This window comes from Pleurodeles waltl, chromosome 8, assembly GCF_031143425.1.
Source record: "Pleurodeles waltl isolate 20211129_DDA chromosome 8, aPleWal1.hap1.20221129, whole genome shotgun sequence".
NCBI lineage: Eukaryota > Metazoa > Chordata > Amphibia > Caudata > Salamandridae > Pleurodeles > Pleurodeles waltl.
Window position 1 is genome coordinate 628,522,652 of NC_090447.1, and position 22,968 is coordinate 628,545,619.

A 22,968-nucleotide genomic window follows, 5' to 3' on the forward strand; every position below is an offset into this window, starting at 1 on the left:
ACATTCATATATCATGTAACAAAATCGTATAAGGCAATGTGATTTTAGTAAAGAAAAATAATGTGTGTAGAAAATGTGCCCACAAAGTAGTTCGCCATTGGTATAAACGAGCTTGATTAATCATGACGAATCGACAATGTAGTAATCCGTCATAATTGCAGATGTATTTTATGATTTTCTCGTTAAAACTGTTATATGCTTAGCTTAAATTTTGCAGAGGCTTTAGCCTAGTCGCCCGGTCTCAATTTTAAATGCGTAGTTTTCTCTTGTATTAACAAAGACATGTCTTATATCTTTAAAGCTGTATTTTTCCAGTAGAATGACTAATACACTTATCTCAAGGTTTCGTGCTAGGCAAGTTTCATCCCCTTTGAAGCAAGGTCAGTTTCTGCAGGTGCAGACAATAAAGACAGTGATACAGAATTAATTGGCAAACTTTGTTGCTACTTGTGTTCCAAAACTCCAAGGACACCTTATGCATAAATGAGTACTAAGAGAAAGACACTATTCATTGGTCAAAGAGAAACTACCCCATGGACCCTCCAAAGGAAGACCCTGAAGGATTTGGAACGTTTTCTTACTTAAACTCACCGGACAAAGAGAAGTCAGCCATTTTCTTTGATGCCATTTTGAAGTCAGATTCAAGACGCCATTTTAAATGACACTTTGATGCTTTTTCTCTATCCCAGAGAGAGAGAGAGAGAGAGAGAGACTTTAAAGAATTCTCACCCTAGAGACTTTAACTTTAACTTTACCCCGTCTTGCCCATACGATAACTTTTTGCCCCATTCTCCTTGCTGCTGCAAGGAAAACGTGACTTAAACTCTGCCCCTTTGAATTCTGCCCCATGCTGATCAAACGGGTACCTGAAGGACGAAGACTAACCTGGAATGTTGATTGTATTTGGTAATTATGAAAGGATAAATGTATTATTCATTGTATTTTCCTTCTTAGGTACCAACTGCTTATTTTGACAGAGCCTAAGCTAGAAGTTTTCTAAATTTATGTTGATTAAATTCTTTTGCATGAAGCCCCACATGCCAATGCTAGTCAGAGGGTAGTTGAGGTATTCATTTGATGCACCATGTTGAATTGAAATCTTGTTATGCTGACCAATGTATGCAATTAGTCAAATTCAGTTACTTTTATTAGTGATTTGCATTGCTATAACCGAGTGCATTATAATCCAGATTTTGCGTAGATTGCGTTTCTTCCGTCGTTATGGACCGCTAGTAATGTTCGTATACGTAGATCATTTGATTTTGAGACTTACTTATATTGTATTAGCTTTGTTAATATAGGGAAATAAACTCATTAACCTTTAATAAACAGGTGTGGTTATTCATGACTGAAAGGTCATGGTGTGTTTAATTACTGATTTTCAGTTTGAATAATTTGTTGATTGACTATTAATCGAGCATTGGTTATTGGTTATAAATGATTATTGATTATTGATTTGAGGGATCCGACAATTCTTTGGAAGAGGAGAACCCAACCCGGTCAAAAGGTTCACCGACCTCCGGCGTGTCCAAGTATAAGTAATTTATACGTAATAAGTAATATAAAAGGAATGGACGCGCTATCAGTAGATGGTAGCAGAGAATGGTTTGGCCCTTTGAGACCCCATCCGAACAATAGACGGATTCAAGTTAGAATTTTCTTGGATAAAACAAGTTGGAGAGATGATGATGCCCTAAATCGCCAATGACTTTCCCGGAATCTCGGAGCTTGCGAATGGAGGAAATGGAGGTGAGAGAATGTTTTCGACATTTCTAGTGACGGTATGAGTGAAGTTAGGGTTTTGCGCTTGCATAGCTTATGCCGCAGATGAATTGTGAAGTTTATGAGGATTTAAGGGGGTTAAGAACTCCAATCAAAATTTTAGAGGAGAGATACTCCAAAGTGTGAGAGTAGGGAAGTCGTCGAACTTCATATGAGTGTAGCGCTTTGTGCAGGAAAAATTGTCCACGTGTTGTTGATGTTGAGACGGGCCCTGCGAGGTCAAGAGACTCCGGAGTATGTTGAAAAGTGTATGAGACACTTGATTGATGTTGTAATTTGTTCGGTTTAATAGGTTGATCGGGCGTGGTCAACAAATCAGTACGAATGTTGAGGAATAAAAGAACATTTTTGACTTTGAGATTTGACGAATTCCTAGGTGCACTAGAATAGTTCATTGATCAGTTGAGAGTAAAGTTTGCAGGTCAAATTTTGCTTGCGAAAGTGGGAAACCGAGAAAGATGGAATAACTGCCGAGGCTAGTGAAAAATCCCTAAGGTTTCTGAAGCGATTGTATTACCTTCCTGTAGTAAACTGACAGATTTGTTTTCTTCTTTTTGGTTAGTGCTCGCGATATATTGCAGAAATTTGTTTTGAGTGAAGTTGAATGAAGGAGGACAAGCAGCGAGACCTTATCAGCCGCAGTGTGTGAATGTGACGTCACTAGGAGCCGCGCTGGGATAGGTTGGTTGGTGAGAAGGGTCGCGCACGGATTGGACGCAGTCCGTGAAGCACAATTGGTGGGGAAAGGCAAGCGAAGAGTATTCTGGGAATTAAAGTCACTTATTGATTACATTTTGAGAAAATAAAAGATAGAAAGATGACATTTTTCAAAGCACTTAAGAGTGCCTTGAGGGGAGATGTATATATTAAAGCAAATGTAGGAGAAGAAACACCGCCTGAGGATACACCGGCTTACATTGTAATTGAAGAAAAGGGTGTCGCACCACGTCTTTGGTTAAAGCAATGGTGTAAATTAACAGAAAAGCATGGAAGTGTAGCGTTTCCTATTCATGGGACGTTTAATTTAAGAATTTTGGAGAATTTGAGATTTGCGCTATACGACATGAAAATACCCCCAAGACCAGCACAGTTTGAAGCATTAGCAATTTGGGAACAAGTGGCTAGAAGGCAACTACAAAAGAAATTTGAGACAAGTGAGAAAAGTAGAAAAGACACTAGCGGATGCTAGATGGGATAGTACTCAAAAGGTTTGGAGATCAGACATATTGCAGGGAATTAAATTGTTTCCAGCAATTACTGACAAAGCAGAGATGGAAGGAAGGAAAGCTACCCATAAAATAAACAGGAGTCAGTCCGGAGATAGAGAAAACAAGAGAAACTCAAAAAGGTCAGACAAATCAGACGATGAGGAGTTCATTCTGCAATTGCTAAATGACCGTCCACCACCATATGTGGAAAACGAAAATGGCCCAAGCACTAGTACTGCCCCTCCAGAACCAATACAGGGTACTGTAGACCCGAATTTGAGAATATTGCAGAGGCAAAGTAATCCCGATATGCCTTTTATACCAGAAATACCACAAATTCAGAGAATATATCCTGACATGACTAAACTGAAACCTGTTAATGATTATCAGCCACAGGTCCAAAGACGCTATTATGATGAGCATAATTTGGAAATGACTTCTAATTTAATGGTGCAGGGAGGACAGAATTACCAAAGACCGACATTGATTCAACCCAAATCAACACAAATTTTGATGCCTCAAAAGCAGATGTAAGAAGTGCCAAAGTACATTCAAACAGCAGAAAACCAGTTATACATGCCAGCAATGATGAACCATAATGTAGGAATTAACATGCCACAGAATTTGGGGAACAGACAGAATCTGGACGCAATATCTTTGCCTATCACTGCAGGTCCACCAGTACCATTATATATACAGGCAAAGCCGAGTGTGTGCGATCAAGGGGTAATAACACAAAATAAGACAGGAAGGAGATACATAGAAAATACTCAAGAAACGACTCCCGTGGGAACAATGTCAAACAGATCTGGGTCTTTGTTGGAATTTAGTCCAATTCCAATCTGTGTTCCGTCAACTGTGGTAAGTCCACCACTGATAGTACAGTTAACTTCAAAAACAGAAACATTACAGAAACCATCCTTAGCAGTAGACGTAGATGCTACATTGATGGGACTGCACGCACAACAGTTAACACAATGGTTGAACAGCCTGAACTCCCCACAGAGTACACCCAGCGGGAAAGGAGAAGAATATTTTAATCAAATAAGATTGGGCATGGAAGCAGGTGAACTCGTAGATGGATCAATGGGTCTGAACAGGTTAGAATCATAAACAGAAGAAGAGCTGAGGTACATTTGTCCTAGAATTACAAGAGAAGTAAGCAGCATACATAGGAGGTTACAAGAAATTGCAGACAGACACAAAATAGACATAAGTAAAACCAAGCATTTGAGCAGAAGTTACAGGTTAGACTTTGAGACAAAAGATTTTGAATACATGAGGTCTGCAGGAATGAAAACACACCTTAAAGAGATACTGCAAAGCGTGCAGGTTTGGAGATGTTTAGACAAATGGGAGAGTAGGTGGGTTAAGAAAAAGGATAAGAAGAAAGAAAGTACCCCAGATCGGAATGAGAAAGCACAACAGAATGATGATCTTATAACGATGTTACCAATGAGAGAAACAGCAGGGGGAAAACTTGTCCATGTACCATGGCACAGGTGTGATATTCAATCCTTTACGGATGATTACCCTAAGTGAAGAGAGAAACCGATTGAATGGTATCAACAAACAGATAGATTTGTGAAACTCTCAAAATGTCTTTGGGAAGACCTGAATACTTTATTCGAAATTGTAGTTCCGGCAGATTTGTGGGAAGATTGTAAGAGGGCTGTAGATTGGCCAACAAGTGAACCAGAAAGAGATAGAGACACAGGTGCACCATCGCCTAGGGTAATGAGCATGTACCATAAAGTGATTGAGTACCTGAAAACTAAAGTTGCGTCGAAAAATGTAGATTGGCAGAAGATTGACAGAACAGCACAGGAGGTCAAGGAGTCGATAAATGCATACTATGAGAGATTGTTGAAAGCATTTAAAAATTACAGTGGCACGGAAACGATTGAGGCAAAGGACATGCTCCATTTTGTATTCAGATTTTTGGAAGGATTGAGACCAGAAATTAGCCAAATGATTAAAATGCATTTGATTTGTTGGCAGTCAAAATCGATCGATGAGGTGTTGAACTATGCAAAATACTGCAGTGATGAGATTGAGACAAAGCAGAAAAGGTTGAAAGAGAAAGTGATGGTAATGCAGATTAGAGCAGCTCAGTCAGGTTTACAAGGTTTCCAACAACAGTTGCCGCAGCAGCAACAGCAGGGAAATGCTATGTTTCAGCCACAGATGAGAGGCAGAGGCCGAGGAGGTTTTGTGAATAATGGTCCTGATTTAAATACTGTTGTGATTCCTAATGGTATACAGGCAATGAAGATGGTGATGCCATGTCACACGTGAGGAATCGTCGGACATTGGAAACGGGAGTGCCCAATGTTGGTGCAGGAAGGTGTAGGTCATCAAAACAATTATGTCAATACATTTCAGAATATGAGAGGACCAAAATTGAGAGGTCCAAACCCAAATTTCCAGAAAAATGTAAATCAGATGCAGGGTCTACAACCCATACAACAACAGCAGGTGCAAATGCCCCGTGTACAAATGGCACAGTTGCAGCCAATGCAACAGCAGTTTCCTTTGGTACCTAATCAGCAAATGCAAGTACCCTTAGCACCAATGAATCAGCAACAAGTAATGCTTCCTCAACAGGTCACGGGTCAAGGAATGAATCAAAATGACACAGTACACCAATTCCCGTTACACAGTGAGAATGGAATAAACAATGTATGGGAGAGTGAAAGTTCAGATGAGGAGGGAAATTGTATGCTTTCAGCATCTTTGGAAGTTGATCAAAAGAGACCATATGTGGAAGGAAGAGTTATGGGTCACAGTGTTTCATTTTTGGTTGACACAGGAGCTACACGCTCTACAGTTAGAAGCATCGAAGTACCAAATTTGCCACTTTCAGGGAGAACAGTTCAAGAAGTAGGAGTAGCAAATAGGTATCTGACAAACCCAATTACAGATCCAGTGCAAGTCAAAATTGGAAACTGTCAAGGGTTGCATAAATTTGTGGTGTGTGACTCAAGTCCGATATCACTGTTAGGGAGAGATTTATTATGCAAATTAGGATGCTCGATTATGTGATCACATAATGGAATAAAAATTCAGACAAACAGTGATGAAGAAGAAGAGTACAGTTTAGAAGAAGACGAAATGGAAACTGTTGATGAAGAATATCCCCTGATTACTCTTTATCCTATGTTCACTGAAGCAGATATTCCAGCTGATTTACAAGAAACAGTTGGAAAGGAAGTGTGAGATCTGTCAGGGAAAGAAGTAGGATTGGTCAAAGGAGCAGAACCAGTGAAAGTGACTGTAAAACCTAATGTGAATTTTCCTCAGACTCCGCAATACCATATGTCACAAGACACTGTCATGAAAGTCGCCCAACTCATTGACGAGTTTGTGAAACAGGGAGTACTGAAAGAAGTACTAAGTATTCCATGTAATTCGCCAATCATGGGACTAATAAAACCAAGTGGAAAGGTCCGAATTGCTCAAGATTTGAGAAAAATAAATGACATAATAGTCAAATGTTGTCCTGTAGTACCAAATCCAACTGTAATAATGTTTCAAATTCCCTGTGATGCAGAATGGTTCTCAGTCATTGATTTGTCACAAGCATTCTTTTCTGTGCCTCTTCATGAGGACAGCCAATTTCTCTTTTGCTTCAAATTCCTGGACAGAGTCTGCAGTTGGTGTCGAATTCCTCAAGGGTTTTCGGAGTCACCATCAATTTTCAATCAGATTTTGAAGAAAAATCTGGAATCATTGGAATTACCCTTTGAATCAAACTTAGTACAGTATATTGACGATTTACTGATCGCATTCAAAACAGAAAATGACTGTACAGTTGACACTATTGCCCTACTGAACCATTTGGGAAGGAATGGACACAAAGTGTCTCCTTCGAAATTGCAATTCTTCCAGAAGAAAGTGAAATATTTGGGTCACCAAATAGAAAAAGGGTCGAGAAGAATCATGAAAGAAAGAATAACGAGTGTACTTCAAATGAGTCCACCCAAAACAAGAAAAGAGGTGAGCAAGTTTTTGGGAATGGTGGGCTACTGTCGCCAATGGATTCCCAATATCTCGACTCTAGCCAAACCTTTACTGAAACTGACCCAGAAGGATGCGCATGATGAAATAATGTTGAAAAGAGATGAAATGGATGCCTCTATTGAATTAAAGGAATGCATGTGCAGAGCTCCAGCTTTAGGTATGCCTGATTACACAAAACCTTTCATGTTGTTTTGTCATGAACGTGATGCATGTTCCTTGTCTGTCTTGACTCAAACCCATGGTGGCGTAAACAGACCAGTAGCATATTTTTCAGCTACTTTGGATCCAGTCACAGCAGCCTTACCAGGATGCTTTCGTGCTGTAGCAGCAGTTGGTATAAGCTTAAATCAGAGTGAGGGAATAGTAATGGGACATCCCTTAACAGTTATGGTCCCTCACTCAGTCTAAATACTTTTGACATGTTCCCGAACACAGCACATGACTGGTGCTAGGCTTACAAGGTACGAGACAATAATTTTGGGATCACCTAATGTGCAGCTGAAAAGGTGCACTACGTTGAATCCAGCAACTTTGTTTCCCAGTGAAAATGTTGAAATTGAAAACGCCGAAGACATCGAACACGATTGTCTTCAAGTGACTGAATTTTGTACTAAACCAAGACCTGATATCAAAGATACTCGATTGGAAGAAAATGATCAAATTATTTTTGTTGATGGTTCATGTTTAAGAGATGCACTAGGAATATTGAAAGCAGGATATGCTGTATGCACAATAACTGGTGTTCTAGAAGCATCTTGGCTTCAGGGAGTTTACTCTGCACAGGTAGCGGAACTAGTAGCCCTTACTAGAGCTTGCCAACTTTCCGCATTAATGAAAGTCAACATTTACACTGACAGTCAGTACGGATTTGGAATAGTGCATGATTTTGGACAATTGTGGTCACAAAGAGGCTTCATGACCTCTCCAGGATCACCAGTGAAAAATGGTGAAAGAATAAGAGAATTGTTACATGCTATCCAGTTACCAGGAGAAGTAGCAATGGTAAAATGCAGTGCACACTGAAAATCACAAGACTTTGTTTCTTTGGGAAATGGATATGCGGATCAAGTCGCAAGGTTTTGCGCATTGAACTGTATATTGCTCAGAGACTAATGGAATTTGATAAATGAACCAGAACTTAAACCAAGTGAAGCCTTTGCTCTAAAAGTTGTAGACACAATAGAAGAATTAAAATTCCTACAAAATAATGTTAGTAAGGATGAAAAGCTCTCAAGGAGTAAATTACAATGCGTAAAGAAACCAGACGATTTGTGGGTTTCAAGTGAAGGGAGATTGGTTTTGCCAGACAGTGTTTTGATGCAATTAGCCAGGCTATATCATGGACAAGCCCACCTTGGAAGGTATGCCATGATTAGATTATTCAAAATTGATTGGTTTAATCCCAAATTTCGCCAAGTTGCTGAAGCAGTTTGCCATCGTTGCGTCATTTGCCAACAAATGAACGCAGGAAAGGGAACCGTAGTAAATTTGAGCCACATTGGAAGAACAGGTGGGCCATTCAGCAGGATGCAAATGGATTTCATTCAGATGCCTATGCATGCAGGCTTGAAATATGCGTTGGTGATTGTGTGTATTTTTAGTCACTGGATTGAAGCATACCCTACACGCTGAAATGACAGTCTCACAGTTGCAAAACTACTCTTGAGAGAACTAATACCACGTTTTCGGATTCCCGATCTCTTTAGAATCAGATAGGGGAAGTCACTTCAATAACGAAGTAATCAAATTACTATGTGCAGCATTGAACATTGAGCAAAAATTGCATTGTAGCTATCACCCTGAAGCATCAGGACTAGTGGAGCAAATGAATGGCACGCTGAAATCAAGAATGGCGAAAATATGCGCATCCACAAATTTCAAATGGCCTGACGCGTTGCCCTTGGTGTTAATGTCAATGAGAAACACACCTGATAGAAAAACTGGACTATCACCGCACGAAATTCTCATGGGCAGAGCCATGAGACTTCCAGCAGTTCTAGCAAATGCTCTTGTAAATATTACAGATGATATGGTATTGGACTACTGCAAAGGTCTGGATGATGTGGTCCGCTCTTTCTCTCACCAGGTGGAGGCAACCACCTTGCCACCGATCCAAGGTCCAGGACACGCCCTGAAAGCAGGTGACTGGGTGGGGATAAAGAAGCACGTGAGGAAGTCGTGCTTGGAACTCCATTGGAAAGTACCCTTTCAAGTGATTCTGACAACTACCACTGCTGTGAAGTGTGCGGGAGTTCCCAACTGGATTCACGCCAGTCACACGAAAAGGGTGACGTGTCCCACAGAAGAGGAAATTGAAGCACTGAAATCATCAACAGCTGACAGGAAAGTACCAGGCACTGAGACAGAACGAAGAGAGCCTGAAAGCGAACAAGAAGAAATTGAAACAGAAGAAATATTCTCTGAGGAAGACTAAGTCGATCCTTTTGAGGACAACAGGGAAGAAGCCTCAGGAGGTGACAAAGATCCTATCTCAAGTAAAGAAGCAGGAGAGCCTAATAAGAGGAGGGCTTTCCCAGAAGCAGACGATACAGGAAAAGAAGGAGAAGACCTGACTGACCTCCCAGGTGAAGGAGACAAGACAGAGCTAAGTGAAATTGTTCCAATTCTTCCAGAACCGGTTGCAGGTCCATCAGGTGAAAACACCGTGAAACGGAGACAAAGCATATCAAAGACTAAAGAAACATTGAATGAAAACAAATGGCCAAAATTGAATGAGAAGAGAAAGGAAGTGTCTATCATAACCACATCGAATTAAGAAAAAGACACAGCCAAAGAACAAGACATAAGCGAAAGGGAATCGAAAGGAGATGCAAAATTGAAAAGGAAAAGAATACCGAGCAGAAAATATTCTGGTCCAGAATGGGCATACACAGCCACTAACGATTGGTCAGACAAATTTCTATCTCTTAGTCTTGAAAACGAAGAAGCAGAACGACACTTTGGTACTTGAAAAGTGAAATTTCATGAACATTACCGAATAAGACATTGATAACCTGATTGACTTTTGAAACCGATTTTGAGACAAAGCTGCTAAACCGATAAGAGACTAAGCTGCTAAAGAAAACCGTATGAACTTTGACCTCGTTCATCTTTATATATATATATATATATATATATATATGCGAATTTGATTTTATAACGTGTCTTCAGCTTTCTGATTCTATATAGATCATGCCAGGCAGTACTACACAAGGACATAAAATGAAGTATTGTAAATACATGTGTATAGGTCTAATAATTGCATGCGTACTAATAATTATGGCAATAATTCTTGGAATGCATGGAGGGAATGAAAGAGATGCGAATGATGCTTCTACTCTTAAAACTACTACTGAATTAGCTCCTTTGAAGAAACTCGAACAAGACGAAAAATATTTACATGACAAGAAAGAACTTTCTTCTAACGTTTTCTATCGCTTGCTGAATGAGTATGTTGAGACAATGGACGCGAAAGACTGTTATGTATGTACACAAATACCTACCTCAGTAATAGAAGGGGGGACATATCATAGCATGCCTCTTACGTATGGAATAACATGTAGCTTGCTACTAACCAGATTTTATGGCCAGGAGTATATTCAATACTTCTATTCCAATCATGATGTCATATTTTCATAGGTCCCCATAATTGAGTACTTGAGTAAAGTAGCAAGAGATTATTATATAAAATTAGTTAGGGGTTTCTTTGAACCATTATCACCTTTTTCCACAGTTCACAATCATAAAGAAAACCTTACATGCTTGCTTTCACCAGTAGAGAAAAGCTTTTTAGATCACACTGAAGATAGAAGGAAAATGGTAAAGGAAAAATTAGAAAAAGAATTACACAAAAGGACATCTGTAGATAGCTATGCTTTTGCCGCAATAAAGACACAAGGGAAACTAGTTTTAGATGCAATACACATCGGGAAACTTTGTATATATAGACCTAAATCATACTATGACACAATCTTTGTAGGAACGAGTGAATGTAAACATGTATTTTTATTCCAGAGTAAATGGACGTTCATGTTAAATGGCCTAGATCCAGCTACTCCAGGAGTATATTATATTTGTGGACTCAATGCCTATTATCGTCTTCCAAAGGGATGGTATGGGAGATGTTATTTGGGAATAGTATTTCCAAAGAATTATCAACTAGACGACTTAAAGAACTTTCCAAAGCTGTCTGAATTACATCGTATTCAGAAAAGGGAGACAGCTTCTGGTGTGGTAGGAGATATATTTGGAGCAATGATTCCTTCGATAGGAGTTATATTGAATTCAATCAAAATACGAAAGTTGTCTACTATTGTGGATAACATGCTGACAAAATTCTCAGGAGCAATGATCCTGATGGATACTGAACTTGCTGCAGAAAGAGCTATGACTCTTCAAAATCGGCTTGCTTTAGACATTCTTTTAGCAAAGAATGGCGGCGTTTGCAAAATGCTTAGTGCACGTCACTCTTGTTCATGTATACCAGACAACAGTGGGCAAATTAGAAATATGCTTACAAATTTAACTAACGATAGTGCAGATTTGAAAGAATTGAAAGAACCAGGAGTATGGGAAAAGGTTGGAAAAGGATTTGCTTCCGTGGGAAATTGGCTCAGCAACATTTGGAACGGATTATTACTGAAAATAGTAAAAGGAATATTAATAATATTTATTTGCTTAATAGGTATTTGGAGAATATGGAAAGCTATTAAAATATTAAAATCAAGAAACAAGAGAAGAATAGAAAAGAAAGAACAAAAGAGAATGGTAGAAATCTACAGGGAAAAATCAAAGGGAGTGAAGAGAAAAAGGGAATTGACTGAAATGGCAAATTACTAAAACAGAATTTTAATGAAATAAAATTTGTTGTGGGAGATTTAATGTGATGACATAATTAGTCATCAGAGGAGGGATTGATTAAGCAGAAAAAGAAAGGCTAACAAACATTCATATATCATGTAACAAAATCGTATAAGGCAATGTGATTTTAGTAAAGAAAAATAATGTGTGTAGAAAATGTGCCCACGAAGTAGTTCGCCATTGGTATAAACGAGCTTGATTAATCATGAAGAATCGACAATGTAGTAATCCGTCATAATTGCAGATGTATTTTATGATTTTCTTGTTAAAACTGTTATATGCTTAGCTTAAATTTAGCAGAGGCTTTGGCCTAGTCGCCCGGTCTCAATTTTAACTGCGTAGTTTTCACTTGTATTAACAAAGACATGTCTTATATCTTTAAAGCTGTATTTTTCCAGTAGAATGACTAATACACTTATCTCAAGGTTTCGTGCTAGGCACTTTTCATCCCCTTTGAAGCAAGGTCAGTTTCTTCAGGTGCAGACAATAAAGACACTGATACAGAATTAATTGGTAAACTTTGTTGCTACTTGTGTTCCAAAACTCCAAGGACACCTTATGCATAAATGAGTACTAAGAGAAAGACACTATTCATTGGTCAAAGAGAAACCACCCCATGGACCCTCCAATGGAAGACCCTGAAGGATTTGGAACGTTTTCTTACTTAAACTCACCGGACAAAGAGAAGCCAGCCATTTTCTTTGATGCCATTTTGAAGCCAGATTCAAGACGCCATTTTAAATGACACTTTGATGCTTTTTCTCTATCCCAGAGAGAGAGAGAGAGAGACTTTAAAGAATTCTCACTCTAGAGACATTAACTTTAACTTTACCCCGTCTTGCCCATACGATAACTTTTGCCCCATTCTCCTTGCTGCTGCAAGGAAAACTTGACTTAATCTTTGCCCCTTTGAAATCTGCCCCATGCTGATCAAACCGGTACCTGAAGGACGAAGACTTACCTTGAATGCTGATTGTATTTGGTAATTATGAAAGGATAAATGTATTATTCATTGTATTTTCCTTCTTAGGTACCAACTGCTTATTTTGACAGAGCCTAAGCTAGAAGTTTTCTAAATTTATGTTGATTAAATTCTTTTGCATGAAGCCCCACATGCAAATGCTAATCAGAGGGTAGTTGAGGTATTCATTTGATGCACCATGTTGAATTGAAATCTTGTTATGCTGACCAATGTATGCAATTAGTCAAATTCAGTTACTTTTATTGGTGATTTGCATTGCTATAACAGAGTGCATTATAATCCAGATTTTGCGTAGATTGCGTTTCTTCCGTCGTTATGGACAGCTAGTAATGTTCGTATATGTATATCATTTGATTTTGAGACTTACTTATATTGTATTAGCTTTGTTAATATAGGGAAATAAACTCATTAACCTTTAATAAACAGGTGTGGTTATTCATGACTGAAAGTTCATGGTGTGTCTAATTACTGATTTTCAGTTTGAATAATTTGTTGATTGATTATTAATCGAGCATTGGTTATTGGTTATAAATGATTATTGATTATTGATTTGAGGGATCCGACAATTCTTTGGAAGAGGGGAACCCAACCCGGTCAAAAGGTTCACCGACCTCCAGCGTGTCCAAGTATGAGTAATGTATAAGGACTGGACGTGCTATCAACAGCTCCTACCTCCAGGACCACCTGTTCTAGGAAGGGGATAGACCTACGTGACAGTGATCTAAACTGTCACCATAACAATGCCCCCCCCCCGAATCCAAAGTACCCAATGGCAAACCCCACTTGCCCTGACTTGTACTACCCACCTGAATTTCGCCGGGGGCTATGGCACCCCTGGAACCCCACTGTGTGTTCAGACCTAGTCACCAGAATGGCTGCAAGTTGAAGGTGCCTTCCCCTAATAAATTGCTGACTGGAGATATCTCTGTCCCTAGGGACTCATGGGTGAGCTGGGAAGGTGAAAAGAATATTAATGTAAAATAGTGCAATGTTCGGCATAGGGGCAATTCGTAACGGTATTAACGTTGTCTGTGCCACCCTCGTTGGGAAGTACCATAATGAATATATTGAACCGAGGCGCCATCTTAGAGGAGTTTAAAACCTAACCTTTAGTGGGTAAATATCAACACGGTCCATGTGCTAATCGTCCAAACTGCAACATTAAACGAAAAATTAAAAAATGATAACCTTAACATAAAGGGATGGTGTACTACATGTGAGGCGTTATTATCTCTTATTAAATCTCTAATATTTACAGCAATTTACTTTAAAAAGCAATGCAATTTAGCAAATATTAGAAGCCCGCAGCATAATTATGCACAGCATGAAAAATGGTGGACGCTAGCTCTCCATGAATTTAGCACAAATGAAATGCTCTGCTGACAAACATTAAGAAATTGAAATCCAAATGATTCGCCTTTTTCCTTGATCGTCTAGAAGCACAATGTGTGTGAATCACGTTTGGTTTATGCTTAGCATTAAGAGAACATAAATACTGTGTTATATTTGATATGGGGTTTAAAACAACAACGAAATGAGTTTCATTAGAGTGTTCAAATATGCCTTTACTATTTAGGATTTTTAGTATGCCAGAAACTCATTTTTTGTGTGAGGTATTTCATAAACAAACTGAGCTTTGCTCTCCTTGAGGTACTCGCACCACTCCTGAATTGGCAGATATGCAAAAAAGTGCCTTGATAGTGTACTATGGAAGCCCATCCTCATATGAATTAGAAATTTACTGTCACTGTAGCAGGCTTGTCATATAGTTGTCTGTATATATGGTATAATAATGTATTCACACCGTATTGTACTTGTATTGCGAGCCACCAAAATGATCTGTGACCTTAGAGAGGTACGAGGTTGGAGGCCGTGGACTCCAAAGTGACTTGCAATGGCCTCACAAAGTAAGGAAGGGTGTATTTGATTGATCATAATGCACAGTGATACCATCATCTTTCAACAAACCACTCAAATCCATGATGTCTTGTTCTTCCAAATGAAAGAGGTAGCATTGTTGCTGACATGAAGAGTAAAGGGGAACTTTGAGATTCAAAAAAAAGCAGTTGGCAATTGTTCCAGAAAAGACATTGGAATGATAGATTAAAAAGGTGCTGATACTTGGAATGTGTAGCAAAGGGAAGACAGAGTTTTATTTTTACTGTAATGACCTGCAGTGTGCAAAAGATAAATTTGTTGCCATAAATACACTCTTTATGCTACTAATGATTTGATTTAGGGAAAAAGATCAAATGAAAAGACAGTTTTCCTTTGTTTTTCACCTTTGCTGCTGGCCCTAGCTGGAGGCAAATAATGTTAGAGTTCACATGTAATTGCTTATTACAGTTGGTGCAGCTACGTCACTGCATTATTACAGGCAACTCAATAATCGCCTGTGATAAGGAAAGTAGAGACCAGTTTTTATACATCGGTTGAAGACTCCAATGTATTATAAGTTAGTAGGCACATTTCTACACATGCACGTACACAGCACAGTTCTTAAATTAGTGAGATGTGTCATTTACACATTCTCATCTCAAGTTATAATTTTGGGAAGTTATCAGGAACGTGTAGGAAAGTACCATCTTTCACGGCATGTTACCCCCAAATTCTGCCTGATTGTCAGTGTGTTTTGACTGTGTCACTGGGATCCTGCTAGTCAGAACCCCAGTGATTATGGTTTGTGGCTTGCTTGCCAGTGTACTTGCACTATTTTCTAAATTGTCACTGGAGTCCTGCTAATCAGTACCCCAGTGCTCATGCTCTCTCTGCTTTTTGTTGTGTCACTATAGTCTAATGACTCCATATTTCACTCCAAATTGGCATACTGGACCCCCCTTATACGTCCCTAGTATATGGTACCTAGGTACCCAGGGCATTGGGGTTCCAGGAGATCCTTATGGGCTTCAGCATTTCTTTTGCCACCCATAAGGAGCTCATACAAACAATTCCTCAGGACTGCCATTGCAGCCTGAGTGAAATATTGTAAGCACTATTTCAGAGCCATTTTCACTGCACCTGGTCACTTCTAAGTCAAATATATATCTAACCTTCAGACCCTGAAGGCTAGGTGCATAGTACCTGTGTGTGAGGGCACCCCTGCAACAGTGGATTCAAGCTAGCTTGGCTGATGAAGGGTGATACTCTGAAACTGGTGCCAGGATGCTTGTTTCCTGTCCTTGGAGAACCTGGCCTAGCAGTTTGGGCTGGACTGTTCCCATGGGGAACAGGGTCAAGACTGATTTACATATGGTTGGGTCCTAACAGGGGTGATGTGGTGACTCAAATAATGATGGATTGAACCCAGATCTGTGATTGGAGATGAGTGTTTGAAAGGTTTCAACACTCTCTCCATCATTTTATTTTGCTTTGTGATGTTGCCATGTGAGGTGTCTAACAACTGGGAATTGTACCCCAATACTGATTCCGGTATTGGTTGCACAATCCCATGCACCCTGGGGGATCCCCCATGGCCCCCAGTACTGCCATACCAGCATTCTGAGGTTTCCAATGCAGCCCCAGCTGCTGTCAACTCAAAGACAGGCTTCTGCTCTCCTGGGGCTTGAGCAGCCTCTCCCTTTGGAAATAGGTGTTACAGGCATTGGAGGGGTATCCTCCCAGAGCCTCTGGAAATGCTTTTAGGGCACAGATGGTGCTGTCCTTGTATAATCCAGTCTACACTGGTTCAGGGATCCCCAGTCCCTGCTCTGGCACAAAACTGGACAAAGGAAAGGGGAGTGACCACTCCCCTGTCCATCACCACCCCATGGGTGGTGCCCAGAGCTCCTCCAGAGTGTCCCTGGGTTCTGCCCTCTTGTTTTGAGGATGGTAAGGAACTCTGAGAGCATCTGAGTGGCCAGTTCCAGCAGGGGATGTCAGAGACCCCTCCTGATAGGGGCTTACCTGGTTAGGTGACCAATCCCCCTCTCAGGGCGATTTAGGGCCTCTCCTCTGTGTGTTTCCGCAGATTCGGATTGGAAGACTCCAGCAGGACTCCTCTGCATCCTTTGCTTCACCTTCTACCATCGGATCAACCGCAGAACTGCTCCAGGAACTCTACAACTTGCAACAAAGTATCCAAGACAGCTACTGCAACTCTGTAACTCCAGCTCCTGCCACCAACTGCAACAGTTTCCAGGTCATGCATGCTCGGAGGACTGCCTGCCTTCCTCCTGCACCCGAAAAGCTGAAGGGTACTGTGGGTCCCCTCTCATGACAACGAGCGTGGATCCTGGTACACAGGTGGTGGACCAAAGGGCCCCTGACTGTCCAAAGGTCCAACTGTCCAAACTTGGTGGAGATAAGAGCCTGCTGCCCCGTGCCAGACAGTACCCCTGTGCACCACATGTTTTGCAGCTCCTAAGGCTTCTGTGTGCTTTTCCAAGGAATTCTTCATGCACAGCCAAACCCAGGTCCCCAGCACTCTATCCTGCGATGCGATGCTCCCTGAGTTGTTACCGGCATTGTGGGATCCCTTTGTGTAGTGCTGCAATGACCACTATTTGTAACTCCTTTGTCCCCGTGTTCTGGGACTCCTGTGGGTGCTGCCTGATCTTCCGAGGGCTCTCTGACATGCTGAAAGGCCCCTCTTTCTCTTTAATCCGAGTTGAGACCCCGAGATCCCTCCTGGGCCCAGGCAGCATCTTTTCCCTCCTAAATGTCCCTTGCGTGAGCCAAGGCTTGTTGGTGGAATCCAATGACAAAAACCAGCCTGCATTCATCTACTCGATGTGGGACATCTCTTGCACCAAGCAGGAACCCACAGCTGTCTTCTTTGGTGCATCTCTGACTTTTTCTTCCAACCTGAGGTTTCACTTTTGCAACTTTATCCGGGTTAGCAGGGGCTCATGTTCTCCCTGGACTCTTCAGCAGCTCTTGGACTTGGTCTCCTCTCTCCGCAGGTCTTCAGGTTCAGGAATCCATTGTTGGTATCTTTCAGTCTTGCTTGGTTTTTGCATTATTCTTTATCACGACTTCTAGTGTGTTCTTAGGAAACTTGCTGTACTTTACTCCTGCTTTCCTGGTCTCTGGGGTGGGGTACTTTACTTACCTTTGGTGTTGTTGTACACTCCCAGTGCCCCTCTACACACTACTGTTGCATAGCTGGGAAAACAACATTCACATTCCACTATTTTAGTACATAGTTTGTGTTCCCCCTAGGCCCATTGTAACCTAAGGTGTTTTGCACTATTTGCACTATAGTATGACTGTTTACCTACCTGATTTTGGTTACTAGTGTACATTTTATGTATAATACTTACCTCCTAAGGGAGTATAGCCTCTAAGATATATTTGGCCTTGTGTCACTAAAATAAAGTACCTTTATTTTTGGTAACACTGAGTATTGTCTTTCATGTGTGTAAGTACTGTGTGACTACAGTGGTATTGCAAGAGCTTTGCATATCTCCTAGTTCAGCCTTGACTGCTCTGCCTACAGCTACCTACAGACAGCCTGTCTTCTAGACACTGACTACATTTCACTAATAATGGATAACTGGACCTGGTATAAGGTTTAAGTACCTTAGGTACCCAGTACAAACCAGGCCAGCCTCCTACAGAACCATTTGCTGTCTCCTTTAGAAATATAATTTTTTTTTCACAAAGAATCAAAACAGCCGCATTTTTCAAAAAGAACTTCGTCATATATAGTTTTAGATAATCTTACTTTAATATGACAATTTATTTGATGTAGAGCAAATTATGTATGATGGAATAGTACAAACGTGGTATCTCAAATAAATAATACAAATAGATGTACTTTTTTCTTACTGAAAAACTGATGTCCGATAAACACATTTGCTGTAACTTGACTGATAGCTATAAACTAAAGCATTACATTTGTGGGGCGAGTATTGCAGCAGCTCGGATTATGTATTGCCTTTTTGTCTCGAGTTGTTTGACAGTCATTAGCAACCTTTCGCACCCTGTTTGTAATGCTGAAAGCTTGATGATAAGGTGACATTAATACTTAAGCAACCGGACTGAGTCAGAGGAGCGAACGCTAGCAATATAGAACAGTGAAGTCCAGCTGAAGCATAATAAGCATGTTATTTTATAAATGTTTTTTGGATATAAATCATTAGTGTTAGTTAGCACTTGTTTCAGGTAGAAGAACGGCGTAGTAACTTTTTCTTTGTATGTCTTCCCCTCTATTAACTCAGAAATAATGGGCTTCTTTTTTAATTGCTCATTCTTGCCCACTGCTCGAATTATAACATACTGAAGAGAAAAAAATAATTGTTTTTTAAAGTCGTTCCCCACTCCATTGTCACAACACCTGATTATCAACAATTTTTGCATATTTTTGCTTGCTAAGATTTAAGACTTCGAAGTAAGCACCAGTAGCAGAGTAATGGAGCACTGGCCCCTAGTACAAACAGAAAATATGCCTCATGTCATTCTAGTGAGGTGTTGAAATGAGACAAACTAATGTTAAAACAAGCAGAACAAAACACTGAAAAACACCAGCTGTAGTTTAGTCACCTAACTATAAGTATAAACGTTAAAAATAATGTTTCTTAACATGTCATGAATGATGTGTAATATGTGAGCTCATAAGCAGTGCATGACGAGGGCATATATTATAGATAGTTGATTAAACTGTAACTGGAGCAATTCAGTAGATTTTATGGTAAGACCAAAGGCTAACATTTTTGCAATCTCCTTTACTGCTGCCCCTCACAGCAGCTTCTTTAAAGAACTTAGGGCCAGATTTACAAGAAAGTGGCACATTTGTCCCAATGCACCACTTTTCTTGTGCCGCCCCTGCCCCATCTAACAACACCATGGTTGTGCCACAATTACAATACAGCGCACCATGGCACTCGTTTCCACAATAGTGTCATAATTTATGATGCTATTGTGGTGCTTTGCGCTAGTGCAGCAAAGCACTTTGGAGGCCCATAGATTACTATGGGCCCGTCACTCTAATGCAGGCGTTAAAAGTGATGGAAAAAATGTTGCAGTGAAATCTTGTAGATTTCAATGCGCCCGTTTTTGTGGCTTCCCTGGGTGGGAAAGCCCCCCTTGCATACATTATATCTGACGCAGGTATAATGTGGCGCAAGGAGTTACAAAGTGGTGCATTGCTTGCATTGTGCCACTTTCTAAATATGGCCTGTGGAAATGCATCCATTACTTACGTTAATGGCATTACTCCTAGTCCTACTCCCTCGCCTTCCTCATTATCCAATGAGGCTCCCTGCCGCCCCCTAGACCCCTCCCTTCCCCTTAAACCCCCCCCATCCCCAACACCTCCTGTACATAAACAAGCACAAGCAGCAACTCAGACGGTTTGTACCGGGAGGGCGGGAGGGAACGGAAAGACAGGCGAGGGAGTAGGACTAGGAGTAATGCCATTAACGTAAGTAATGGACGTATTACCTCCCATCCCTCCCTAGCCTTCCTTATAATCAATGAGACATAGCAAGAAAAAACAGGAGACGGACACTGAGTTGCAACAAGTTTAATCACAACCAACAAAGGACACCGAATAACCACCCTCCTATTACATCATAGAGGACAAAACACAGTGATCCAATACCGACTCCAAACTGCCCAAGTCCGCCAGTCTGTAATGACGAACAAAGGTCGAAGGTGAGGCCCAAGTAGCAGCCCTGCAAATTTGCACCACAGAAGCGCCATGAAGCTCCGCTACTGTAGCAGACATACCCCTGGTAGAATGGCCCTGAATCCCTTGGGGCGGAACCACCCCTTTCAAAGAATAAGCCATCAAAATCAGAGAGCAAACCCACGACTCAAGTAAGCCATGGACGGCTTTTCCCCTGTTGGATCCGGACCGAAATTCACAAACAGCGAATCACCTTTCCGGAAAGGAGCAACCACCCGTAGATACTCCACCAAGGCCCGTCACACATCTAAGGAATGCAACCGAACCTCCTCATCGGAGGAAGGCTCTGGACAAAAAGAAGGAAGGATAACCTCCTGGCGAGCATGGAAAGACGTATTCACTTTGGGAACAAACGAAGGAACCGGGATAAGCACCACCTGATCCGGAAAAACCTTACAAAAAGGAAAAGAGCAGGCCAAGGCCCCCAATTCCCCCAAACGGCGAGCCGAAGTTATGGCCACCAGAAAAAAGTTTTCAAAGAAAGATGACGCAAGTCACAGGAACCCAGAGGTTCAAAGGGAGACATAGTCAAAGCATCCAACACCAACGAAAGATCCCATGAAGGAAAGGACCGCACCGGACGAGGAAACAAGTTAAGAAGGCCTTGGAAAAACCGAGGCATCAAATGACCCTCATCAGACAGATTACGCCATGGATCTCTAAAAGACTGAATCGCCGCCCACTGCACCCTCAGGGAAGCCACAGACAAACCCAACTGGGCTTCCTCCTGTAAAAACTGCATCACCTCAAATAGAGAAGCAGACGTAGGATCTAACCTATGCCGGAAACACCAAGAAGAAAAAACTTTCCACTGCCGACCATAAGACATCAAAGTGGAACGCCGCCGGGAAGCCAGTAAAGTAGAACTCAAAGCTACCAGAACCCCCAAACCCGTCAAACCCCTTCGTTCAACTTCCAGGCCGTCAAGTGCAACCGCCTCAATGACCCCATCGGGAGGCAAGGAAACTCCAGAGGTGACGGACAGAGAGGAAGAGTCCACACGTGATCCGAAGCCATCAACCGAAGCAACGGAAACCAATTTGCCCTCGGCCAGTGGGGCGCGATCAAGAGAACCCTGGCCTTCAGAAGACGTACCCTCACCAGAAACGCACGGAGCAACTGGAAGGGCGGGAATGCGTACAAAAGACCCTGAGGCCAAAGACACGACAACCTGTCCACCGCCCAAACCTGAGGACAAGGAAACCGGGAGCAAAAGCTGCTGAGTTTCGCATTCTCTGGAGATGCAAACACATCCACCACCGGAAGACCCCACAGGTGAAACAGGTGACGAAACAGAGACAATCGGAGGGAGAAAAGCTGAGATGAAGGAATGACCCTGCTCAGAAGATCCGCCTGAACATTGAGCACCCCTTGAATGTAGGTGACTCGCAGGGAAAGAACCCATTTTTGTGCCCAAACAAAAATCTTCCTTGAAATGCGGAACAGCGCCCACGACCTGGTCCCCCCCCTGCCTGTTCACGTAAGCTTTGGTCACCAAGTTGTCTGTATGAATAAGAACCGCTAAACCTTTCAGGGAGTCCTGAAAATGAAGCAGAGCTAGAAGCACCGTCTTCAACTCCCGCCAATTCGAGGAACGTCTGGCTTCCAGAGGCGACCAAAACCCCTGGACCTGAGCCGACCCCATCCAAGCCCCCCAACCTGAAAGGCTGGCATCGGTCTTCACCACCACCGGGAGAGGAGGAGATAAAGACACCCCTACACGAAGATGAGCTGGCACCAGCCACCAACCCAACTCCCTGCGTACAAACCCCGACACCGGAATCCGTGCCCGAAGAGAACTCGACCCCGGAGACCAATGAACAAGGAACCAGTTCACCAGGCAAAGAAGATGGAACCGTGCCCATGGCACTAGAAAAATCACTGACGCCAAATGACCCTGCAGGCGCAACCACTGAAGGGCTCTGGGAGCTGGCTGCGACAAGATCGACCCCACCAGAGACTGGAGGCCCACTAACTGCTTCTCCGACACAGTCACCATGCCTTGAAGATTCAGAAACCGGGCCCCGAGAAAAACTAGATCCTGGGAAGGAACCAAATCTGACTTCCCCCAGTTGACCAAAAAAAACGTGGTTTTGTCGGACCAACAGAACCCGGGCCACATGCCTCCGCAACATCACCTGAGAGGGCGCTTGGATTAGAATATCATCCAGATAAGGATGTATAAACACCCCTTCGGAATGTAGAAGAGCCACCAGAGGGGCCAGCACCTTGGTGAAAATTCGGGGAGTGGACTTGAGGCCAAATGGAAGAACACAAAACTGAAAATGGTCCTGGCCCACCGCAAAGCGTAGGAACCTCTGAGAAGACAGAGCCACTGGAACATGCAGGTAATCATCCTGCAGATCCAGAGATGCCAGGAATTCCCCTGGACTGACCAGAGGAAAAATCGCCTGAATGGAAAGCATACAGAAATGCACAGTCCTGATCCAGGAATTCACCCTCTTTAGATTGAGGACAGGACG

General features: G+C 41.8%; 1 protein-coding gene across 1 annotated transcript; it reads left to right on the forward strand.

Moving 5' to 3' along the window:
* The first annotated feature begins 8,352 nt into the window (after positions 1 to 8,352).
* LOC138249544 (platelet glycoprotein Ib alpha chain-like) lies at positions 8,353 to 22,561 on the forward strand. Its single transcript, XM_069203494.1, has 2 exons — positions 8,353 to 8,374; positions 22,020 to 22,561. The coding sequence occupies exons 1-2, from the start codon at positions 8,353 to 8,355 to the stop codon at positions 22,559 to 22,561; spliced, it is 564 nt and encodes a 187-aa protein (XP_069059595.1).
* Positions 22,562 to 22,968: the final 407 nt, after the last annotated feature.

Excerpts from the sequence above, each read along its gene's own strand:
- LOC138249544 (XM_069203494.1), top strand. The coding sequence starts at position 8,353 with ATGGACAAGCCCACCTTGGAAG. Across the intron at positions 8,375-22,019 it reads GGACAAGCCCACCTTGGAAG|GGAGTCCTGAAAATGAAGCA; the intron begins GTATGCCATGAT and ends TAAACCTTTCAG.